Consider the following 21,675-nt stretch of genomic DNA (forward strand, 5'->3'; position numbering starts at 1 on the left):
TCTCACTTGATTGACTTTAATACCTTGACCTTAGTCTTTCTTGATTGACTTTAAATTTTTGGAGAACCCCCCTCTAAAATATCTTTAATTCTTTGGACCCCCAAATGGAGGGGTCCTTAAAGAAATATCTCACGAACCCTCAACAATTTTACTTGAAAGTCCGATTGATCAATTTTTTTAATTCAAAATTTTAAATTAATTTTATTAATGTTTCACTTTAATTATTTAATTTTTTATTTATTAATTTCGAAAATTTTAATTATGAAAATTGTGAAATTATCGTTTTGCCCCCGAAGAGGACTTTTCACGTTTTAAGTCGATTTTTAATGTTATAGGATGTTTTAGAATCAATTTTTCATAACGAATTCAATGGAAATATTAGTTTGTATTATTTATGAAATTTTTTGTGTGAAATGGTCGTGAACTTTATGAGGGGTATTTTTATAATTTTATCGAATTCTATGAAAATTGGTGAAATGATTTATTTAGTTCTGATTTGTTATTTTATGTGTTCGAAAGAGTTTTCCTAAGCGTAATGTAGGCTCTAGGGTTGTTTTGATGTTAGGGGTATTTTGATAATTTGGTCAATTTTTTAGTGATTTTTATCGTGAAACTTTTTTTTAGGTCTGCAAGATGATGATTTCTATGTTTCGGGAGTCGTATTTTCCTAGCGTAGCGTGGTTTCTAAGGTTTTATCAATTCGAGATACCTCATCCGAATTTTTGAAACATTTCTGGTAACAAAATAAAGCAATGAAAATAACATCTATCATTGGGAATCATTGCAATTGGGTTGACGAATTGATTAATCAGGCGAGTGCAAAAATGGGGTGTCTACAGGTTTATAACAACGGATAATTTTATCCTACACTATATATATTGCAATGGATACTATTATCCGCATCTATAGATATATTTTTTTGAACGGATAATTATATCCGTTGCTATAGGGACCCGCGCATACGTAGAAAATTCACACTAAATAGTTTCCTGCTTATTCAAATGCATATAGCAACAGAAAAATATATCCGCCACTAAAAAAATCAATTTTTTATATATAAAAAACTCGGTTTAGTGAATTCTCTTTATCAATTTTTTTAAAAAAATTGAATATAGCAACAGATTATATTTTTCATAGCTGTAGAGTACAATCTATATAAAAAACTCAATTTAGTAAGTTCTCTCTATCAATTTTTTTTTTAAAATTGAATATAACAGTGGATTATATTTTTTGTAGCTATCACTACAACATTTTTTATCTACAACGACAGTTTATAACAGCGGATAATTTTATCCGACGTTATAAGTACATTTATTGCAGCAGCTAATTTTATCCGACGTTATAGGCATATTTGTTGTAGCAGATAATTTTATCCGTTGCTACAGGACCCGTGAAAAAAAATTGTGCTAAATAATTTCCTGCTGATTTATGTACATAGAGCAGCAGAAAAACATATCCACCACTAAAAAATTTAATTTTTTTTTATATATGAAAAGTTTGTTTAGAGACGTCTTTTTTTGTCTCTCTGCTCTCTCTTTTTCCGCTCGCTCACTCTTTGCTCTCTCTACTCTCTGCTCTCTCTCTCACTACATGAAAATTTTCAAGTTTGATGGCGTGGTTTGTGTGCTATAAGCTGTCAGATTTTTGGAAGCTTGATTTGATGAGATCGATGGTTCGATCTTGTTACAAAGCTTCAAAGAAATTTGATTCGAAGGTTGATAAAGAAAAGAATTTACTCTTTCTCTCTCTAGTTTTTCGTTTGGAGCTCTTACAAGGGGTATCATCACCTCCAAAAGGTATATTTCTCAACGATTTCAAGTAGAAACCCTTCGATTTCAAGATTTTTGATCAGAAACTCCGCAATTTGTAAGGGTAAATTTCTATCAAAGGGATTTCTGCGATTTCAAAGGGTATTAAGCTACTCCATAGAAGTAAACCCTAGGATTTTTCTCCTTTCTCTATCGAATTGCTTATAAAGGTTTGCTTTCTTCCATTTTTAATTTCATATTTGAGTAAGATTGGATCTTTTTAGTTTTGCAGGAATCTATTGTTAGTGATTGGGGATAAAGGGATTTTCTTGTATTTTTATTAAAATAGTTTATAGTCTAGAATTATTTTTTTTTCATTTTTTTTAAGTTCATAAAAGATGTTGATATACTCTTATTTTTTATTAATTTTGGATTCAAAGAATTGTTGTTTTTCATATTAGTTCCAACTTATTCGAAGAAAAAAGTTTAACATTCTTGTAAGTATCCATGGGAAACTCATTTTTAAGAGGTGGAGATGTTAATAAGGTGAGGAAGCCCGAATCCATCTCACTTGATTTACAACTACGTTCTCGAAACCCCTTCAATCTTCTGGAGAATGAGGTTAGTTTCAAGTTGTCCCCTTTGCATCGATTTTATTGATAGATTAGGATTTATGTTTTTATTTGATTTTAGAAACCAAGGTTTTTTGACTTACAAATCAAGTTAATTCATCTACCATGAAAATTTATTTAACATTGACATTGTAGAGTTGCAATAATTTGATTCCTTTTATGGTTTTTTTATGCGATTGAAAGCTTTTATGCTTGTTTACGTAATTTAGCTTAGAAAACCTAAAAGACTGAAACAGAAAATCTAACCAAATATAGGGAACAACCTGAAGTGTGATTATCTGGATACCTAATATAGCGATGAAAAATATTTTTTATTTTATTTTATTTTATTTTTTCTGATTTCTGATAGATTATAAACTGATTTCTATTTTAGATGATGTTTTATATTGGGTTGGATGACTAAAAGTGAAGTGAATTATTCTTTTTAGATTCGTCTAGTTTCTGTCATTAATCTGCTTTAAAGTCCAACAAATTTATGTTAAAAGTCCATTATTCTTTATTTTTTTTGTATGTCCATCTTTTTAGTTGATTATAGTAGTTATTGGATTTTACTTGTGTTTTTATATGCTTTTCCAACTATGAGTTTGTCCAATTGTCAGTTATTAGTTGAAGGCTTAATGTTGTGGAATTGAAGCTTATGTTGATTGCTTTAATGCATAAAATATCAAAAGAACTTCGTGATCCATCATTCTTGAACTTCTCTAAATTAAGTACTTTTTGGGTTATTGTTAATACTTTCTCATAGTAAGCATTCCTATAGAAGATGTTATAACACATATAGGTGCTCAAATAGTTGAATGCTTATTGCTCAATTATTACGTGGACTCTGAAGGTATAAGATAATTGAAAATGTTTCTTTCCTTATTGTTTAAAGGCTTATCCATTTTGTTCTGTTATGCATAGGTCCTATACTATGATTATGTTTTGGTGAAAATTGATATTTGAATAAGTTCATATCTGTTTGACAGTTATAAATTAAAAATCTTTCGTGTACTATGACAATGATATTAATTTAAGCATTTGCTGAACAAATCTAGTAAGGAAATTGTGGGCACTCTTTCTATTTTTATTTATTTATTATTTTTTAAATATTAAATGGAAGGCACACAATATATCAGGAACTTTTTATTCTTAATACTCATCTTGAAGAAAGACTAACGACTAATGACGAGTACATCACATCTAGGAAATTGGGGTGTTTGTGTGTTCCTGTTCTTTCATGTCAATTTTAACCTTTTATTTTAAGTTTGTTTTTCTTCTGTTGTTTTATTTCTATTTATAATCTTATTATTCATGCTCGTTGTTCTAAAGAAACCATCATGTTTGTAGGACACATTGAGTTGCTTAGATATTTACTTTCCAAAGGGATTGATGTGGAATTGCAAAGTGATGCGGGTACACCGCTGATTTGGGTTGGTGGCCATGGACAATAGGACACTGTGAAAGTTTTGTTAGAACACCACGCTGATGTAAGCTACCCGCTTCTACTTAAATGCATGAATAATTCTTAATTTCTCATATTGTTGTCCCTTTCTTCAGATTTTTAGCTATTGCTTTCTTCATACTATCATATCTTTACTCAATTGTAGTTATACTTTTTCCCCTACTTTTCGTCTCAAGATTTTGTACTCTCTAATGACTCTAGTCGTTGATTGAACGTTGTATTTTGCTAAATTTAACGGTGAAACTATGGAAAATGAAGTTCCTAGTTCTTCTAGTTATAATCCTGCTTTTATATGATTCTCGTTACTATTAAATTCACTTCTTGAAAGTGTTCCATAATTCTATTGACACTGAGTAGTAACGTTTATCTGCTATGTTTTGATACTTGACATCTTAATTATTTAAATTTGTAAGTTTAACATATTATTCTTGGTCTTAATTATTCTTTCAGCTAAATGTTGAACATTCGGGATATCTATTGTTAGTGGCACCATTTGGGTATGGCCTATTTATGGCATGTTGGAAATTAACAAACACTTCTATGTTGTCAGCTCACCCATGGTTGCGAGATGGAAACTGTGTTGTGCCTTTAGATATATTGATCTATAAGTTAGTCAAATCATATCCTCGCTTCAAACCATTCAAATGTGCAGGTTTAAATGTACCATTTATTTCTCCGTTGTCCATAATTTTATGGAATTAATGCTAGAGATATCATTTTGTTTTCCTTTTGCCTCAAGTATTAACGGACAATACCTTTAACTCAAACCGTATTACATTCTATTTGTTAAAAATTGACCTATTGCAGTGGATATTAATATCCGCCGCTATATGTATTATATTCTATTTGTTAAAAATTGACCTATTGCAACGGATATTAATATCCGCCGCTATATGTATTATATTCTATTTATGAAAAAATTTATCTATTGCAGTGTATAATAATATCCGCCGCTAAAGGTATTACCTGCAACAGCGGAACAAGTTATCCGCTGTTACATTTAGCGATCGAGGCAAAAACGTCGAATCTTGGTTCCGTTGCTCATTCGTCGCAATAGCTTTTATCGATGAAAAAAAATACCCCGTAGCGGCGGAAAAATCCAACGCTGTAGATAAAAAATGTTGTAATGATAGGAGTATTCAAGAATTAATAAAATTAGAATTCTTATTACGCCTTGTTCATTTTTAATAATGCAACCTAGACCTGATGTGCCCGGATTACCCAAAGATGATTCATCAATATTAAAAAGAAGAAAGAAGGTAACTAGTATCAAAGCCTCTAGATCAGGCGAATTAGATCAGCACCAATTTGATCAGTCCCATATAACATATGTTGATGAGTTAATACCTTATGTCACTGAGTCAACAACTCACACAATGCTAAAATCAAGGATTTGATTCAATCTCTTGAGGTTTTCTTTTGACTTAATCTATGTACGTGTAGGATCTTTATATCTTTTTGTTAGAGTAGAAACTCATCTTGCTGTAACAAACATGATCCCATATTTCTATTTAATGAAAGCCCATGTTCTCCCTAGAAGTTAATAGGGAACTTCACATATTCTAAGGTTTCTTTATTATGTCAGAGTAGTAACCAAGAAAATCTTCTCAGATTTGCAAGATACTCCCAAATCTTCTATACATCATGTCTTCTTCTTCTTCCTTATCACCATATCCATACCCATCACATCTTAATGATGCAAATTTTGTGTCACTGAAGTTAACACAAACAAATCATTTACTATAGGAAACTCAATTCCTATCATTGATTGAAAGCCAAGATCTCCTCGAGTTCATTAAAGGAAAAGTTTCCATTCCTGATCGTGAAAAATTATGGACTGGGAAGAAATAAAATTTTGACAGAAATTTTATTTATTTATTTTTTTGCTTTTGAATTCTTCTAAGCACTTCAAGACGAGTAGAAGATTCACTTTCTATTTTATGATAATTTTTCTCTATGTGCACATTAAAATCATGAAATTGAGGATCTTAATCTACAATCTTAAAACCAAATAAAATTTTAGATTCAAAAAATTCTACATCTCAAGACTCATCAATTACATTAGACTCTAAGTCTAGAAGTTTATATGCTTTATTAATTTTTGCATAACTAATGATAATCTGTTGCTTTTTTTTTACAGAACAACAAATCTTTTTCTTGTGCATCTCGAAGCAAAGGATCTACGATTCTGGGATGGGGGCGTACAGAACCGTTTGAAAAAAAAAAAACATTAGATTATCACGACTCTTTCTGCATATCCCACAAAAATACTTTTCTTGGCTCTAAGACTTAACTTTCTTCTTTTAGGTTCTGGAACTCTATAATAAGCAAGACACCTCCACTCTCTCAAGTATTTCAAATTTGGCTTTCTACTTTTACATATAGACATGTATTGAAAATTGTAGATGGTATTTTATTATGCACATAATAGCAGTTAACAATGCTTCTCCCCACAAATTCATAGGCAATTTTGCATTTAAAATCATAGAATTTACTATTTCTTCAAGAGTTTGATTTTTTTCTTTCGGTTAAATCATTTTGTTAAGGTGAATATGTGACTTTACATTGATACACAATATGATGTTCTTCACAAAAATAAATAAATTAATTTGGAAAGTATTCTCCACATTTATCACTACAGAGAACTTTAATTTTCTTTCCAAGTTGATTTTCTACATCAGGTTTATATCTTTTAAATATCTTAAAAGCCCCATCTTTGATTTATATATATATATATATTTGAAAAATCATCAACAAAAGTAATGAAATATCTTTTACTACCACAAGTTAACGTACCATTCATTTCACAAATATTAGAATGTATTAATTCCAAAGTATTAGAAGATCTTTCGACTTTTGAAAATGTTTCATAGGCTTTCTGGATCTAATACAAACTTCACATAACACAGAGAAGATGACTCAACAGCATAAGAAGAACATTTTCATTCATTCTTAATTTGAAAATTTCATTACTAGAACATCATTTTTCAACAAGATTATCTTATTGGATTCGAATACAACTTTGAATCCCTATTTACACACCAAAAAAGTTGAAACTCAATTCTTTCTTATGTCAGGGAAGTGGAGTACATTAACACGGATGGGTTTCTTTTGGAGGGTTAAATCAAGTTCAACAGTTCCTCTACTAATAACCTTTGCACGATCATGATTTCCTATTCTTACTTCCTGGCCATCAGTAACATAGTTTTTGAATAGTACATTGTCTTTAACAAGCAGACAGTAAGTCTGTCACGTTCATAACTTTGATTAGCATGGTCACAAACCCTTCTTCTTCTACTATGTTTGCATTTTTTTTTTCTTTTTATCTACTTGTTTTCTACAAATTCGGGCATAGTCCCCTTTCTTACCGCAAACATAACATGCACCATTATTCTTCTGATTATTGTTGTTGGAGTTCTTCTTGAAATTTTCATTCTTCTTAATTTGAAGAATTTAATTCTTATTTCTTGCGTCGCTTTTATCCACCAAAATTACTTTTGAACTAAATTGCACATATTTTTTCTTATCTCTAAGATGATGTTCTTCTTCAATTCGAAGATGCTTTTGAATTTGTTCTAAGGTGAAATATTTTGTCTTATGTAAAAGCTTATTCCTACAATCATTTCATGCGGTTGGAAGTTTTGCAATAATTCCCCCACTTGAAAAGTTTTAGGAAGGATAATTCTAAGTGTCCGAATCTTGTTAAGAATAACTTGTAACTCTTGAACTTGTTCAAATATAGGTTTATCGTCAGCCATCTTGAAATTAAAATATTAGGCAATTAGAAATTTATTCGTACCTTCTTCTTCAGCCTTTTATTTGAACTCCAAAGCACTCCATATTTCTTTTGGACTTTTGATGTCGGTGTAAAGATCATAGAGACGACCGAATAATGTATTCATGACGTGACAATGATAGAGAAGTTCATGTTCTTCACATTTCTTCCTATCTTCTCTAATCTCATTAATGTCATCAATTTTTGAATTAAGAATTTCAGATCCAGAACATATGAGATCTTGAGGGCGGTAAGGAGGAACATCATCTTGTCTTGCCAACGAGATAAATTAGTATCATCAAATCAATCTAATTTCACAAAATCGATCTAATTTCACCAGATCTTAATTCATCATTTGATTGTAGTCATGCTAGATTCTAACTCCATAAGTGAAAATAAAGTCTTAAAATTGTTAGGAAAATGGAGTCTTAAAAAATAGAAAAATTGAATTTTGGGACTTTGAGCCGTGAAAGTTTGCTTTCTTTAAGACTGTATTTGTCCCCACTCGTACAAGAGTTTGTTATCGGTTACCAACAAACTAGCCTCCTAGATATAACAAAGCCACGATAAGAATTTGCAAGCAACAAACATGAGAATTCTCCTACGAAACATGTAATCTTTGACTTAATAATTTGGGAAAATAATGCACTTGATTGAGCTGTTGAAAAAACTTGATTGATTTTTCTTAAAAGCCAATCTTATTTATAGAGATTGAAGGAACTCTTAAACATCTCTCTATAAAAGACACTTGAACAACAATTGTACCCTTTAAAAAATTATTTAAACAAACACTGATATATCTCTTAATGTCTCTCCATTAAGGAACTCTTAATGTCTCTTTATGAAAAGCCAATAAGTATATCCATTCATGTAAATTCAATATTTGTAACTATCCATAAAAGAAACCAATAATTGTACCCTTTAAAAAATTATTTAAACAAACACAGATTTTATAAATGAAATCCCAACATATCTTACCATCCATATCTTGACAACTCATATATATCTAATTTGAAAATGTTGTTGTCATATTAGCCAAAATTGGCATGGCAATGGAATTTCTCTTAATCAAAATACCCACAACTAGGGGTGGCAATTCATAGCACGACTTGAAAACGACACAATGGGTATGGATTGAGGCTAATCGTTTTTAATTGGGTCGTAATCATGTTGATTTATCTAACCTGATTATTAACAAGACTTGTTCGAGTTAGGAGCATCAATTGTTTAATCATTTTGACCCATTTATTTATCATGACATTAATTTGTCTTGTAGATGGCCCGTACAACCCGACCCTTTTACAATCCATTTAATCATTATTTACATTTTTTGGTGGTGAAAGTTATGTTTCAAGATAATTTATGTGGGTAGTAGTCTGGTGGACACGAATGGTAACTGTTTTTGGGCTGTAGATGTGTTTGTATTCATGTTCGATTCGAACCATAAACGTATGTATACATATTCGGGTGGTAATTGTGTTGTGTTCATGGACACAACAACCCAATTTGTTTATCAAACGGGTCAGATTTGGTTTAAGATTTTTACACGATTGTTAAACATGTCCGAATTGGGTAAAAATTACACATCCCGACTCATTGCTAACCCCACCAACCAAAGTCCTCAGCTACAAAAAATCCAACAGATTGCTTGAGTTTTCAAGTTGACTAGGCAAGTGGTTAGAAATTAAAATAAGTTTAATAACCGAGTCAACTCGAAATACAGTTGACTTGCCAAACAGTAAAGTCGACCTGAGGAGTTTTAAAACATCAACCAACATTTCCTGTAGAAAACAAGATTGCACATGTTCTTTTAATGTGAAACGGTTTTCAATTTAACCAAGAAAACTAGTATAAAACTAACAGATCAGAGTGTCACACACACAAACACACACACACAGAGTGAGAGAGAGAGAGAGAGAGAGAGAGAAAATGGAGTGGAGGGCATGGGTAAGTAAGTTTTGGAAGATGTTAAGTTCGTCTGAGTCATTAAGTGATTGGGAGATAATGAGAGACCTCTTATGCCAGAAGTTCCTCACTTACCATCTCCCTACCTCTCTTCTTCTTCCCACCGATTGGTCCGGTCTCTCTATCATAGTCACCGGTGCCACCAATGGAATTGGACTCCAGACTGCAAGGTATCTCTCTCTCTCTCTCTCTCTCCCATATATATATGTTTCTTTCTCAATTTTGTTCTATTAACAGCCAAAAAAAAAATGTGATTTATCAACTTATGTTTAATATGTACTAATATTATGGTTTTGCAAAGAAATATCAATTGAAACCAATAATGTTTTAAAAGCTGAATCGGTGATTAGACCGAATATTCGCCGAATTGATCTGACCATGGTTCAAATGGGTTGGATTGATGAATGTAATTTATTTAAAGTTATTTATACATTTTTCTTAAAATACCTATATATAAAAGGATAATTCTCAAAAACCATCTTTAAATCAAGTTGAACTCGATCGAACAATCGGATTTTTAAAAGAATGATTGTAATCCCATACCCAAATCTCGCATCTTACCACATAGATCTCTCAGTTAATCTAATAAAAAAAGAAATTTTTTCTTCAAATGGGAGATCCATGTGACAAGATTTGATGTGTGGAATTGAAATGGAGTTTGAAGGCTTATCACTGGGTGTATACATACAATTCAAACTCTTGACTGAAAGCCCATGAAGATCTATTTAACCCTTATCCATGTAAATTGGTTGTTTTTATACTGCATTTATTTATCTAATATATAATATAGAGGCTCACATTGTATCTCTGATGCCACAAAGATCTATAGAACAAAATTCTAATAATTTTTTTTTTTTTAAATTGTCAAATAAATGATATTTTTATTTTAGATATTTAATTTTAAATTTGCTAGTTGCATTCATTTTTAACACTTTTGATGAAGTTCAAAATATATATATTTTTTATTTTTATTTTTTTAATTTAAATTTTTTCATGAAATCTAGAAAGTTGTTGTGGGATTGTCTTTGTGGTAAATCATGTGGGCTCAAAAACATGATCCAATTCTACATGATGGCAGGGGATGGAATTCTATGAGTTTTTTTGAAAAAAAAAAAAAATTATTTTTTATCATTTAATTTAATTTTTAAATTTGAAAGGTATATGAAAGTTTGATAGGTACCCATTTTCGAAAGTGTTACATGTGTTGACACTGCTACCACATAATATTAATAAAATATTATTAAATTATCAACATTATACGATTCCTTTTCAACATTAATAACATTTTGGAAGTATTCAAAATTTTTTAAATAATATGCCATAATTATCACAGAACTGTTTTTTTATTACGTGCCGAAGAAGTCAACAACTATTGAATTTTTTTAAAAAAAATCTGTCCGTACAACAGGGAACTGGCTATGGCAGGGGCCCACGTGATTATGGCCTGCAGAAATACCAAGGCTGCAAATGAGATAGCGTACTCGTGGAGAGAAGAGGCGCACAATAGCAAAATCCCTAATGTTGAGGTAACCTGCACCTCTATGACCAATAATCCATAGAAAGGTTATTTATGTCACAATTTGTTAATATTGTTGGAATTTTTAAAACCTCAAATGAGATTTTAAGGACAATATCAAACATAGTTTTGAGATGGAAAGACAAACACAGATAATTATATTTTTTTAGGAATCTATCTCCCCAAGAAACTTGTCTTTTAATGATCGATATTAAAATTGTAGTTAAAAAGTCCATAATAGACACCAAATTATCATCTATTATTATAAGCAAACGGATTTGATAATAATTAACAACGATTTTAATTTTTCATAGTTAAAAGTTAATAGCGATGATTTATCCATAATCGTCACTATAAATATTTTTTTATAGTGATAATTTATTTTTTCATCCCAACAACATCTATAGTGTAGGTTTTTAAATTTTGAATCAACATTCATTTTTAGCAATGGTTTGATAAACCATCACATAAACCTTTAGAGACAGAGACATTGATACAACATCAATAGAGCGATTGCTAGACAAAATTGTCACTATAAGGTTTCAGTAATAGGGTTTAAAAAAAAAAAAAAAAAACTTTCTTATAGTATGTAGTTTAGACAAATTTACCTAGGGATGTCAATGGGTGGGTTTGGATTAGGTTTGGTTGAGCTCTAATCCATCCCTAAAAAGGCAACTTCTACCGAGACTAACGCTACACTAGTATCTGGTCTAAGTCAACTAAACCCTAGCCTAGCCCTAACAAGCTCGGATTTGACTCGGGCCAAATTGAACGACTAAAATTCAATATTTTTTAATGAAGAAATTGTGTTTTTAAATAATCTTATTTTTGTACATGTTTGATGTCTATCCAATTGAAATTAAAATTAATGTCTTATTAACCTATAAAGGTTATATGTATGAGAGTTAATACTAATTAAATACCATATTTGACTTTTATTAAAATATATTATAAATATTTCTATAAGATTAAGTGGTGGGCCGGGTTGGCCACTATAAAGCCCTAGCCCAACCCTGATTTAATGGGCTAACAATTACTAAGTCAGGCCCTACCTTTGCGGGCTCAATATGAAGGCCCTTGGCCTTGTTTTGTCAAGCGGTTTGGCTAGCCACCCGATGGACTCAATCGAAACCCCTACAAGTACCCTCCCATTTTAGCGATTTGTTTGAACCTCTTTTGATGCTAGAATTTATTTTATTTGTGTTATGTTGACAATTGAAAAAATAAGCAGGTCATGGAGCTAAATCTCTCTTCTCTCTCCTCTGTTCGAAAATTCGCGGCGGAGTGGGAGAACCGTGGAGAGCCATTGGACATTCTAATCAACAATGCAGGAATCTACCTCAGAGGAGGTACATTTTGAACAAACAAGAATTCAATCCTATATAGTATATTAAATTGTATTTTTGGACATTGATTTTGTCATTTAAGTTTTAAGAAAATACTTTGATTTCTCAATCAATTTTTTTTTTTTTTAATTTTTTTTTGGGTTTGTGCAGAGCCACAAAAGTTTTCGGATGATGGACTCGAGCAACATATTCATGTGAACCATGTCGCTCCAGCATTGCTAACCCTTCTCCTTTTACCCTCCTTACTCAAAGCTCCCTCATCGCGTATCATCAATGTCAATTCCGTGGTAATTGAACCCATTTTCCCTACAAATCTAATAATGTCGCACTAATAGACTTCTTATAACACACCTAACAATAAAATTAATGTAGTGTTTGAAAGCAAATAACAATCTTTTTTTCAAAGATTACATTTTTTTTTCTTCAATTTCTTCGTCTTTGAAAAGCCTTTCAATTTGAGCTTTTGTTTCCATGCTCTAAAGAGATCGTTTATGAGATTGATCAATGAGAAATCGAAAGTTGGCAATTACCATCACCTATTCCCTTTTATTCTTTTCTTTAACACCTTTTTTTTTTTTATCTGATGTTTTATACATAATTTCAATAATTGGTGTGTGATAAAATATGTTGGTATGGAAATACAAGTAAATCTCCTAAAAATAAATTTGTATAAAATTAAATTTCCTAAACAAGATTTATTTATTTTTGGTTTTCATTGCAGATTATTTGATTAATTTCCTCTCTTTCGTCTTGAATTATTACTAATGTAATTATTTTTCTTGTTAATTCTCATCCATTTTCATATAGGCTCATCGTGGTGCAATAGTGGAGCCAAATTCTTGGAAAAGCAAGATTGAGGAGCACAATTTCAATGCAATGAAAGCCTATGGGGCCAGCAAACTTGCACATGTAAAAGCATTTCTACATCTAACCCAATATTAATAACTCTTACGATTGACATTAATTTTATACACGTTAATACACTACATATATAGTCTCTCCTTTGACGCGTGCTAGGGTGGTTGGTATGTGCGGTCCACCAAAGCAAAAAAAAAATAAAAAAAATATATAGTCTCTCAATCAATATTTATTTTTTAATATATTTATTTGTTTTTTTACTGTTTTGATGCAGCTCATGTTTCTCAAAGCCCTAGCCAGTAAGCTTTTAGAACAAAAGAAGGACTCCATCCACACCATTGCAGTACATCCCGGGGCTGTTTCGACCAACATAGTCAGTTATTGTTAAACTCATAAATTCTCTTCGGCATAAATTAAGTTCCTATTAACGTGTGTACTAAGGGCATATGCTAAGGTGAATTTAATGCACCTCCAAAATAATCTTTTGAGGGTGTTTCCTTGTTAAGAGAAAACAATACTTTGGAGATTCATTAAATGCAATTTATCATGTGCCCTTATAATACACGTTAATAGCACGATTAAACTAATGTCATGTATGAATGGTATTTGAACGCAGGTCTCTGGTATCATCACCCAAAGACTTTACCAACTAACTTAGCTGGCACCTAGACGTGAATTTCTACTCTTTTGATGATTTTTCAAAGAATTTTCAAATCAATGAGTTTCCTTTTTATTCTCTGTATAAAAGTTTAAAAACTTGGAAAAAAAATTAAAACTACTTCATTAAGGCCTCTATAGAGTGTAAAACTTCTTTTGACAAAAAAAAGTCAATTAGGTCCCTCGATTGAAATTTATAACTTTTTTTTCCAAACAAAACATTTCTTTAAAATAGAATTTATTTCCAAGGAAAATTTTCTAAGCCACTTGGCCTAAAAACCATTTCTAAAAAGGAAATTTATTCTATTTTGGCATGGTAGAGCCAACTGCCACAAAATTTTTCTAATTTTCCATACAGTTCTTTAAATATATATATATTTTTAGAATCTACCCTCAAGGCTTAGAATGTCATGTTGTCTTTATATTTGCAGGTTCCTGGCATGCCAAAGAAGTCATTGTTCATGTTTGATGCGGTTGAAGGTAATAAGCTATATAATAAGGCAATAAAGTTTTCTCCCCATCTTTATAACCCCACAAAGAGTAGTTGAGATTTAATCTCATAATGCATATTGAAAATAATTTTTAACTTTATTGTGTTTTTTTTTTCTTTTCTCTATGAGAAAATCCTCAAATTTTATTGTCTTTCATCTTTTTCTTTAGTGTCTAATATTTCTCTAACTTTATCGCCTTCCTTGTTATACTCCTATTAACCCCAAAGAGGATGCATGTGTGCTAGGCACCATAACTTATAAAAAAGTATTTTAATTCTCTTAGAAAAAATATTGAATACAACCGGGTAACTGGGTCAATTTTTATGACTCAATACAATTCCAAAACTCGTACTCAATGAATCACTTAAGACGAGTTACAATGCTGAGTCAAATTGAAATTTGACAAACTCAATTCAGCCAATTTTGATTCTTACTAGACCAATTGTGTTCAAATTGAACTGATATTGGTACACATTTTTAATGACAGGAGCAAGGAGCGTCATCTTTTGTGCGACAAGTGCTGACGTGACGAACAACTTGGTTAAGGGTTTTGCATATTATACATCTACCTGTAAGCCAGATAGAATATCACCCAAAGCTGTCGACATGGATGCTTGTTTTGAGGTCTTGCAGAAAACATTAGAGATTTTGCAATTAGACCCTAATTATCTGTCGAATGTGCTAAATTAACAGCTCAGTTATGTACTACTTTTTATTTTCCGAGAGGGTGGTGCGTGTGACCATGGAATTAGTCCCATCTGGAGGGTGGGGATACCAACGATATCAAAAAAGAAAAAAAAATAAAAATAAATGTAGTACTTTGTATAATTAAAAGTTCTTAAACTTTAATTTTTTAAAGTCTTCAATTTTATATACACTTGGTTAACCTAGCCAAGCCCACTATGTGATGGTTTTTATTTTTGTATCTTTCTTTTTGTATTCTCCAAGTGGTCTCTTCCAATATTCTAATCCAAGATATGATGTTGCCTTGAATGCCATTTGATATAAACATAACCAATGTACCAAATGCGTTGTGGATGCAATTTTCTGATCCACCTTGAGGATTCAGAATTTCGTTGATGAATTTCTTGAGATTTGTGCACGAATGCCTTGTGGGTAGTTGCACCAAATTCGTCGATCCCCTACTTAGAGGTTTGATAGAGAGAGAATAATGTATCATTTCTTATAATTAAGAGTTGTGCTAGAGTAACATTGAAATTGACATTGTTTCACACATTGGTGTGCACAGAACCATAGATGCTTCTTACTCATATCTCGATGAAAAGTATCAATAGTTTTGAACACACATCCATATCAGCAATGTGTGAAACAATGTCAATTTCAATGTTACTGCAGCATTTTGCTTCTTATAATTAGCTTCACTCTGTGTATGTTCTTTTAAATTCCTATTTCTTATGGGATTATTGGTATATTAATTTGGATTGTGATAGCCTCATGATTTTAGGGATAAGGAGTGACCGAGTTGCTTAAATATTATAAGTTTCTTTAATGTTACCTTATTCACGAACTACTTGCAACTTTGGGATGACACAATCTGGGTGTAAGGAGCGGGTCATGGTCACCAACTTAGACTTGAGTTCCAAGGGAAAAAAAAAATCCCCTACAAGGATGGCGAGATCTCATCTCATTGGTTCGGGTGCACACCTTTTTGGTTTTCTGGGCCACATGTTCCATCCCATCCGACACAGGTACAATAATGAAATAGTCACTACTTTTATGAAAGATGATATAAAGATTTGAATTCATGACTTGAAGAGCAAATCCATTCAATTTTGCCATCTCCGCTAATCTCTGATGGATTTTATCACCACTCTCTTAAAAATATTTGTTTTTTTGACAATACATCCAAATCATTGATCAATCAATAATTACTTTGAAAGTCACCTAAGCAATTATAGGCCGGTGCACCATCAACATCACCTTATTGAACAAGTAATTATTATTATAACAAAGATTAGGTTAATATGGAGTCCAACGAAGCAACATTATTTTTTTAACAATAAAATCATGCAATTGATGATCTCATAGTCTCTAAAAATTTTAAAATCATGAGATAGACCAAAGTACGATGAGAAAAATTCGTACTGCAATTGAGATTAGTAAATTAACATCGTTAAATCTTTGGTCATAGATGTAGCCATAGAAGATAAACTTCATCAATAAACACCATTCCTTATTTTTCTTCTATGTTTGTATGCATTTCTCTTTCATGATTTCTCGTGATATGGACATCCCCCAAACTATTTGTGTCCCCACCATTCTTAAAAAAGTCTAAAGCAACACTTATTTAAATCAACAACTTTTTTTTAGCTTTAATGATGGGGATTCGTACAACCAAAAACTTTGCCAATCATCCCTCAATTAGGAATTTTTGGACAATTAAGAATGATGATGAGAAGAGCATAATTTCATTTTATGCGTTCTTGATGGAAAATGGTACTAGTTTCTTATGAAAAGAAAGAGAAGAAGATTGATAAATTCTTGATTTCGGATTTGAATGTAATAAATAATACTTAACTGTAAATTAGAGGTTAAGGCACGTACAAAGCACTGTCCTAAAGTGAATTTCATCTCTGATATAATACTCCAATCTATAGGCATTCGCTCTCCGAGATACAACGATCAACGTTTTAAAGAGAGTACTCGAATCAATTAGAGCATAAAGGAAAAGAACAATACCATCAATACCCATTGAATGAATATTAAAATGTGATTTTCAAATTCAATCCTCTAAAAATCCAACAGTTCTTTCGTTCAAAAAGAGCATAATTTCATTTAAAGTTGGATTTCAAACATTTCACGTCAAACAAAACTACCCACCAAAGGTGTGGCTCCGCAGTAAGACGTAGCGAAAAGAGTTTTCTCCTTTTGATCGTGAGTTTGAAACTAAGTGCAGTGCTTAAATAAAACTGGCACAAGGGGTTGCAGTTTCAACGAGGGCACCTACGAGACTTAGTCTCACAGACGTGGGGATATTCCCGATCCTCCAAAAAAATGTCAAACAAAAGTTTCCCATCAGAGTAAAAAGTACAGAAAATTTCAAAAAGCATATTCTATCATTCAAAACAAATCTATTGAAAGCCAAATACCGTGGACTGTATCAAGTCGTTATAATAGACTCGTCCATCCACAACCCTTGACAGATACCCAATTAGTTATATTTCATAATCATGATAAAGTCAATCTTCCATATATTATATTTACATTCAACCAATAGTGGCTTGCATGGTCTTTAGTACATGTTCTTGTTGACAAAAAACACAAGCCAATAAAACACTAAATGCTTAGCAACATCTTTTTTCCTTTTATGATTATCTTCCATTATCTTAACCACAAATAGTTGAATAGATACCCAGTCAGCTCTTTCAGACTTTTGTATCGAAGATATGCTCGAACCATGATTTTCTTTTGTGTGGCTTTTAATATCTATGTCCCTCTTATTTTATTATTTTTATGACCCAGACCCATAGGTCCAAGGTGAGGCAATCGACCTCTTAGGTTATGTTTGAATTGAGAGAAGTGAAGAGAAGAGAAACTTAATTTCTCTTCATCATGTTTGAATTGATAAGAGAGAACTTGGGACAATTTTAAAATTTTAAATTATCTTAAAAGAAATCTAGAGTCAGAGATAGAATTATCAAATATGTTAAAAGGATTTCTCTTCATTTCTGGAGAGAAAAAAAATTCACATTTTTTTCCCTCCCCACTTAACAATCCAAACAAGAAAAATGAAGAGAAACTCATTTATTTTTTCTTATTTTCTTTTCTTTTATTTCCATTTCTCTCAATCCAAACACAATATTAGAGCATAATATCTTGCTCAAATCTCCCGAGTACATGCCATACCTTACAAACTACATACACCAAATAAGTTGGGATAAATCCTTGTGCCAGACAAGAGGGTTTGAACTCAAGACCTCTCCCCTTTGTATGTCCCTTTTAACTTAAATATGCTAATGACATTAACAAGAGATCATTTGTTAACTAATTTTATAATTTAGGATTTAGAATCAACTATTGATTTCATAATCTCGTGTTGGTTGTTAAGTAATTTTCATTAGCCGTATTTGATGATAGTAAACCAAAACTCAATTATTTCAGGGGGGAAAAAAATCCATTTACACAATGGCACTTAAAAGGAAGGCAGATTTACCAAAATATGTACAACATTTCAAAAACATGCATAACATTTCGAAAATATACACAACATTACGAAAATTTACCAAAACGGTACACTGTAGCAATTAATTCCGAAAACGGTAAATTTACCGTTTTCGGAATTAATTTTTTTTACCAAATCGATAAAACAGTAAAAAAAAAATTTCCGAAAATACCATTTTCTTAATTTGGAATTTTGACTGAAATTACGAATCAATCTTCTCCTTTTTCATAAATATCTCTCTGGTTTCATTTGTAATGGATTTTCCTTCGAATAACTTCCGCAAGAGATCGAAGACATCGAAGAGGTATGCAACCTCTCTCTCTCTCTTTCTCTCTCTCTCCATTGGATTTGAGAGATGGAGAAGACAAAATGCTGTCAAACAAGATCCTTATGTCGACGGAGAAGACGAGTAAATCCAAGTTTAGATTTTTTGGATTTGAGAGATAGAGAAGATGAAGTTCAGATTTTTTCCTATTTTTATCGTCGACCAAGAGAGTGAATCCTAAAATTTTGTTGGATTTTTTGTGGATTTGGGAGATGGAGAAGATGAAGTTCAGATTTTTTCCTATTTTTACCGTCGACCAAGAGAGTGAATCCTAAAATTTTATTGGATTTTGAGTTATTGTGAAGGTTATAATTGTAAATGCATACTTAAAACAAAAAGGGTATTTTCGGTACAAAAATTTACCTTTTTACTGTTTTGGTAAAAAAAATTAATTCCGAAAACGATTAATTTACCATTTTCGGAATTAATTGCTACAATGTATCGTTTTGGTAATTAATTTCGAAAACTGTACAGTTCTGGTAAATTAGTCTTCTCTGTTAGTGTCACACCATTTTTTATATTAAATAGACCATAAAATGTGATTCAACCTAATCAAAGAACTTAGGGTTCAATTGAAGATTTGGGATCTAATAAAGATCCAATTTGATATCTTATCGGATGGTCTTGGATCAACCATTATTCAATATGTAATGGCACGATCTGATTATTTTTTGCAAAATATATAAATTATGTTCAAATATATAAATATACACATTTCATGTATTTATTGTTTGTTAGATTAGAGTAGATCTGATTGTTACTGGGTTGGATCCAAATTTGAGATATGGTAAGAATCCAATCAAATAAGTTATTGGATTCAAACCGATCCCCTATCCGCTCAATTTCGGATTGAATTGTGATATAAACTGCTAATAACCCATGTGAAGGGGTTTCTTCATAAGAAGAAATTTTTTTTTTTATTAATTCCCAAAGCTAATATTCTTATTCCTTCCCATTTACATATTTATAGACTTCTTCAAAATACCTAAAAGCATATAAATTTCAACCCAAAACTCCAAGGTTTCAAGCATGAGAAATTTCTAATTGTACCCACTAAAGACTTAAAATAATCTTATTAAAATTATAAATTGTATTTAATCCAAACTATATATAAAAGAAACTTGCCTCACTAAAGATTAAATACTTCTAAATCTTAGTTACTTACTATAAAAGAAAAAAAAAGTGAATAAAAAAACTTTCGAAAGTTTCAAATTCTCTTGTTTTCAAAAGAAAGCGAGAAACTTTGAAAATTGACCCATTATTTTCTTGAGTACTCTAGAAAGGTTTAGGTTGACCCATTTCTTGGTGCTTCTTTGTTTCCTTGAAGGATTATTTTCAAGGGCTTTATGGGCTTCTTTATTTCCTTGAAGGATTATTTTCAAGGGCTCTCTTTTAACACAGTTCCTTGAAATGTGCCTCTTTTATGGACCATGTATGGGCTTACTCCTTCAACAGCTGTTTCAGGAGTCCTTTGAATGTATTTATTGGACTGAACATGGCGAAAAGCTAATAAACTATTCCTGATCATGGGCTTAGTGGGCTTATCTTGGTCCATCATGTCATGATATTATTAACCAAAAAGAGTTGCATCAAATTGTTACTGGTTAAAATCAGTAGGAAATCCTAAAACAACTTCATAAGGACTTGATCTAATAAATTATATTAGATTAGAACAAGGTCTAATCTTGTTCCAATCAATTCCTTTTTAATAAACATCTTAAATCTGTAATGGATGTATTAATATCCAAACATAAAAAAACATTATTGTGTAATCACAGTCTTAATTTGTTCAATCATCGTCAAAATGTTACGATGGGTCCTACACATTCTATCGTTTTGGGGGGTATTGGTGAGGGAATGTATGATTTCATAGTCCCCACCATTGTTGCTAGCAAGAAAGAGGTAGGGCGGGGAGTAGCGTGGCGTGGAACGGGGAGGAAAAATAAATACAATGATAGCTCTGGATTTCAAGATGGAAATCATAATTTGAAATAGCGATCGAAGTTCCCTACTTTTCAATTAGATTGGTAATTTAGTTTGAAACCCTCCCTTGGACCTTGACTACTTTTATATCCAAATTGAAGGAGATTATGATTATTATGAGTTGATCGAGATCACTATAACGATAAGAGAATAATTGCTCCACTTGATAGAACCAACCTCTTGGGTCTTCACCACTAAAACATGAAAATCATTTTGAATTGCTCTTGTTTGAATGAAGCCTCCCATTCTCAATTTGGTAGTGTTGATTTTGGGATATCTCAGTCCTTTCATGATGAATGCTTGTGGTATACACGATCATTACAAATGAAAAATGCCCTAATGCACTTGTCTTCAGACTAATAATAATAATGGGCCAACTAGTTGCACACCAAACTTAAAAAACAACCTTATTTTTTAAACCCTCTTTTTTAATCTACTAGTTGCACTTCATTATTGGTATCGTTACTTCGTCTTCCGTGCTTGTTATGTGATCAAATATTTCTTAGAAAAATTATTGAACCGACAATAATTATAAATAAAAAATAAAAAAAAAATGAGTGCAATATTTTTATTTTTGTTTTGAGTGCAATAAACCAAATGGAGTGCAAAGTGAAAATTTTAAGTGATGGAGTGCAATTAGTAGTAGGTAGTGTGCAACTAGTTGATCCCTAATAATAAATAACTTTAAAAGTATGAACGCGTGTATTACTTTAAAATGGGTTCCTTTAAAGTCGGGTTCGACTAAAATCTTG

At 31.6% G+C, this 21,675-nt stretch overlaps 1 protein-coding gene across 1 annotated transcript; it reads left to right on the forward strand.

The window, feature by feature from the left end:
- Positions 1-9,475: 9,475 nt before the first annotated feature.
- On the forward strand, positions 9,476-15,359 carry LOC147410166 (dehydrogenase/reductase SDR family member FEY-like). The gene is made up of 8 exons (XM_086432406.1): positions 9,476-9,734; positions 10,973-11,090; positions 12,312-12,429; positions 12,577-12,713; positions 13,234-13,335; positions 13,559-13,657; positions 14,373-14,421; positions 14,920-15,359. Exons 1-8 carry the CDS (start codon positions 9,529-9,531, stop codon positions 15,120-15,122), a joined length of 1,032 nt encoding a protein of 343 aa, XP_086288532.1. The 5' UTR covers positions 9,476-9,528; the 3' UTR covers positions 15,123-15,359.
- Positions 15,360-21,675: the final 6,316 nt, after the last annotated feature.

This window comes from Akebia trifoliata, chromosome 2, assembly GCF_017979445.1.
Source record: "Akebia trifoliata isolate Shusen 1 chromosome 2, ASM1797944v1, whole genome shotgun sequence".
NCBI classification, from domain to species: domain Eukaryota; kingdom Viridiplantae; phylum Streptophyta; class Magnoliopsida; order Ranunculales; family Lardizabalaceae; genus Akebia; species Akebia trifoliata.